The sequence below is a fragment of the Echiichthys vipera genome (assembly GCF_963691815.1).
Source record: "Echiichthys vipera genome assembly, chromosome: 19".
Taxonomy (NCBI): Eukaryota; Metazoa; Chordata; class Actinopteri; order Perciformes; family Trachinidae; genus Echiichthys; species Echiichthys vipera.
Genome location: NC_139844.1, coordinates 10,479,367 through 10,483,455, shown reverse-complemented (window position 1 = coordinate 10,483,455; position 4,089 = coordinate 10,479,367). Strand labels below are relative to the sequence as shown.

General features: G+C 38.5%; 1 protein-coding gene across 1 annotated transcript; it reads right to left on the bottom strand.

Moving 5' to 3' along the window:
- Positions 1 to 693: 693 nt before the first annotated feature.
- Positions 694 to 3,567, bottom strand: LOC310961449 (toll-like receptor 5; the record flags this gene model as incomplete). The annotated part of the gene is made up of 2 exons (XM_083933511.1): positions 694 to 2,574; positions 3,520 to 3,567. 2 exons carry the CDS (start codon positions 3,565 to 3,567, stop codon positions 694 to 696), a joined length of 1,929 nt encoding a protein of 642 aa, XP_083789637.1.
- Between the last annotated feature and the right edge of the window lie 522 nt (positions 3,568 to 4,089).

Here is a 4,089-nt window from a genome sequence, read left to right as displayed (position 1 = left end):
GCTTTACTAGTAATTGCAGATTGAGATTCTTAATACAAATAAACAAACATTGCTATTATCATGATTATTTTTGATGATTAGTATGGATTAAGGTCCCCAGAAGTATATAGTAAGTAGTGACAGTTAGGACCACCTTTACCAGCTGCATCATTAATTATAATCCCATAATATCATATTTATTATATTTTAAATGCCTAACTAATACCTTTCATTTAATGTAATTTTACATACATGTTGATGCTAATACTTATTACTATTACTATTACTTAAGCGAACTTGAATGCAGAGAGTATTTCTACACTGCGATTGGTGTTGCCTGAACATAATATCAAGAAAACCAAACCTTCACTTTTACTGAATCTTTAATGAAACTTCAACCCAAAGCCCATAAAAATTCAGAAGCTGATTAACATTTTGAATTGTTTTCTCATCATTAATTGCTATCATTGTTACAGTGCATATATGAAAAACAAACTTGGTGTAGATAAAGTTAAACATTTATTCCTATTAAGTCTCTGAAGCAATAATTGGCATTTAATTAAATAACTGAGATGACATTATTTGGTGCTTATCACATATTCAGATCATATTAAATCATGTGATAACTCAAAGCAACATTACATAGGACCTGTGTTTAATTCTGCATGGTGTTGAAATAACATACATATTATTTGTTCACTTTTAGTTGCTTGTTTACTGCTGTGTGCCCTGAGCAGAGAAATCTAACAGAGGAACATTATAGGAAGCAGAAGGAAATTCACATTTGAGCTCCTTAACAGGACTCAGGAAGGTCACGTTGGTCTCGTTCAGCCAAGTCAGGAAGCTCTTCAGGTTTGAATCGCAGTGAAATCGGTTCATTTTGAGATCGAGGGAGTGGAGAAAGCGAAATGCAGTGGGGTCAGGGGAGGCTACGAAGTTGTTGGAGAGGTTGAGCACTTTGAGACTTTTGGGTAAAACATCAGGCTGGAGATACGTCAAGCTGTTGGACGAGAGGTCCATCTCCACTACAGAGGTGAGACCCTTGAAGATTCCCAGAGGAAGAGACTGCAGCGCGTTGAAGCTCAAGTTGAGATTAATCACATGTCTAAGATTTTTAAACAGATTCAGGCATCTCCCCTGAGACCACACAGCCTGCAGGGAGCTGCTGTGAAGGTCCAGAGTTTGGACGTTATTCAAATCTATTTCTGAAGGTCTTCCATTGAGGTTGCACTCTCTGATTGTGTTTCCACCAAAGGAGAGATGCTGCAGGTGATCCATGAGAAACACAAAGGTGTAAACTTCCCCCAGGTTTGTTAATCTGTTGTTCTGAATGTTCAGATGCGTGATGTTATCTGCAAAACTTGTGAGTCCTCTCACTGACGAGAGCCTGTTGTCATTCAGCATGAGATGATCTAAGCTCGACAGAAGCCAAGGGAAGCCAAGTTCTCGCAAAGAGTTTCCAGTTAGATGTAATGCCTTCAAATTGTCAAGTCCAGTAAATGAGCCATAACCCAGAACGCCGATGTGATTGTACGACAAGTCTAACACTTTCAGGTTTGTCAGAGAAGCAAAAGTGTAAGAGTGGATTTCCCCGAGCAGGTTGTGTGACAGGTTGAGCGCTTGCAAATGTCCCTGAAGACCTTCAAATGCATTTCTGTGGATCTGATTCACAGTGTTTTGGGAAATGTCAATGATTGCGACCTCTCTCAGCTCACTAAAAACCCCCTCTTGCAATGCAAATATCTTGTTTTTAGACAGGTCCAACGTGCGGATTGAACTGTCATTCAGGCCTGCAAACGTGCTGCGGTCTGGATCAGGGAGATTATTGAATGAGAATCCTTTACCCATGTGTCCTGACAGTTTGAGATGGGAGATCTTAGTGCCCTTAATGGCTGCGAAAAATCGCTTAGATTTAGCCACGCTGAGCCCGGTGTTGGACAAGTCGAGTGTCTGAAAGGACATTCCTCTGAAGGGATTCCCACATTCCTGCCAGTCAAAACGTTTATTAAACATGGCCTTGAGGTAAACAGAGTCCAAGTTCAGATCCTTGAAGTTCTTTCCCTGAAAACCGACCAGATCAGACTCACATATCTTGTCCATTCGGTTCAGCTTGAGGTTCAAAACTGTCAAATTAGTCATGTTTGCAAAGAACATTGAAGGATGGAGTCTTTTTATGTGGTTACCAAAGAGGTCAAGAGTCTCTAAAGAGGACAGTGGCTCCAGATAGTTGTCCTCCAGTATAGAGTCTTGAAGCGAACAGTAATCCAGGTACAGATTCTGCAAACCGGACAGTCCTGCAAAAGCCTGCGGCTCCAGCTGAAGGCCGACGTTGAAGCCGAGCACCAGCCTCCTCAGGCGTCTTTGCCCACTGAAGGCGTTGTTCCTGATCACAAGACGGACAGACTGACGTCCAAGGTCCAGCTCCTGCAGCTCCTCCAGGCCCGACAGAGAGTTGGAGTTGATCTCACTGATGCGGTTCATCTCCAGGTACAGGTGGGTGATGTTGGGAGGTAGCGGAGGAACCCAGCGTAGGTTCTTGAAGGCGCAGCTGGCTACGGAGCCCAGAATGAGGCACGATGGAAAACACCCCGGCACCTGAAAGAGGACATTTAAAAAAGTGTAAGTGGATTTTTGTTTTGTAATACATTCAGATATAATGTTTGCTAGTTAAAATAATTTTTAAATGAAATAAATAATTTGCACAAGCAAATCGTTTTGCACTTTGAAATTCCGTATACGCTCTGAGAAACACCAATATTATAGACCGAGCCATAATTAGATAATCATCACATGACTGAGAAACAAACAAAGATACTCATAAAAAGCTTAATCAGTAACTCGAGATTCTTTATGAATTTACAGACAACTGACTGAATGAATTGGAACTATGTATTTTTCTCAATAACATTTAATTTTACTTTTGATGTCTTTAAATGTTTTTGTAATTTCTCTTTTTATTACATTTTTTAAACAATACATTCATGTTTTTTTTGAGAAAATGTAAAAGAAATATAAAATAACTATGTTTTCATACATTGGTATTTCCTAATATTTCTAAATGTAAAATAATCATCAAATAATTTCTTATTAATTGAATTTCCACATTTACTGTCTGAAGAGCCCTCACAAAATGTTCTGCTGGCTTTACACCAAAGACGATTAATTAATTCTACTCATGATTATAAATCAAATACGAATAAATCACAACATAAAAACAAATCTTGCATTTTTTATATAATGGAAGACTAAATCACATGCATGTTACCCAATACAAGGAAATACTAAATAAAGATTCAGCATTATTCTTTCACTCTTGCTGTAAGTGTGTCTTTTTGAGGCCCTCATATACCCTAACATTAATAATCTTTTAAAACTAATATTCTCCACGGTATTTAGCCCCAAATATGACTTTAAACAACAATGTAAAGCTCTTTAAATTAATTTTGTATGTAAAGAAAGTGCCATACAAATAAACATTTTAGGCTACTTTCTATTAATTTTAGTATAAACAAAGTGTCATTTTAGTGTATGTTGACCTACCTGTAGGAAAATACAGATGACAACCACCTGCAGACCCAGTGTCCACATCTTCACACGGCTGGAGTGAAACCCAAAGTCTTAATATTAGATGTGTTAATGCTGCCGCCTCTGCTGCAAGGTGAAAATCAGAGCTCCATTCTGCAGAGATTTCTCTTGGCAGAGTTTTTATCTCTGGGTATTTACGTCACTTGTGTTCAGTATTGCATTGATCCTGCAGTGTAAACAGGCTGGACGGGATTTCCCTTTTTTTTGTTGCCAGATTTACATAAGGAAGGGAAGTCCGCTTGCATGTTTGCAGTCCCTTGTTGCTATGTGCTGTAAGTTTTGCTGCTGAACTCTTGTATTGGGGTTTGAATGGTACATTGGCTGCCAGGTCTGTGCTGTGCAAGTTATATCTTAGTTTATGTTTCCAACATTGTTTCTGTGGTTAAATAGATGCTTTAAAATGTAAATCATATTGATTTCAGTTGAGCGTTTTAATGTCTCTAATGTATCAGACTTTTCCTTCCTTACAATAATGTAAAAAACACTGAAGAGATTGAATTGTTTACCATGGAAATATTCACTTAT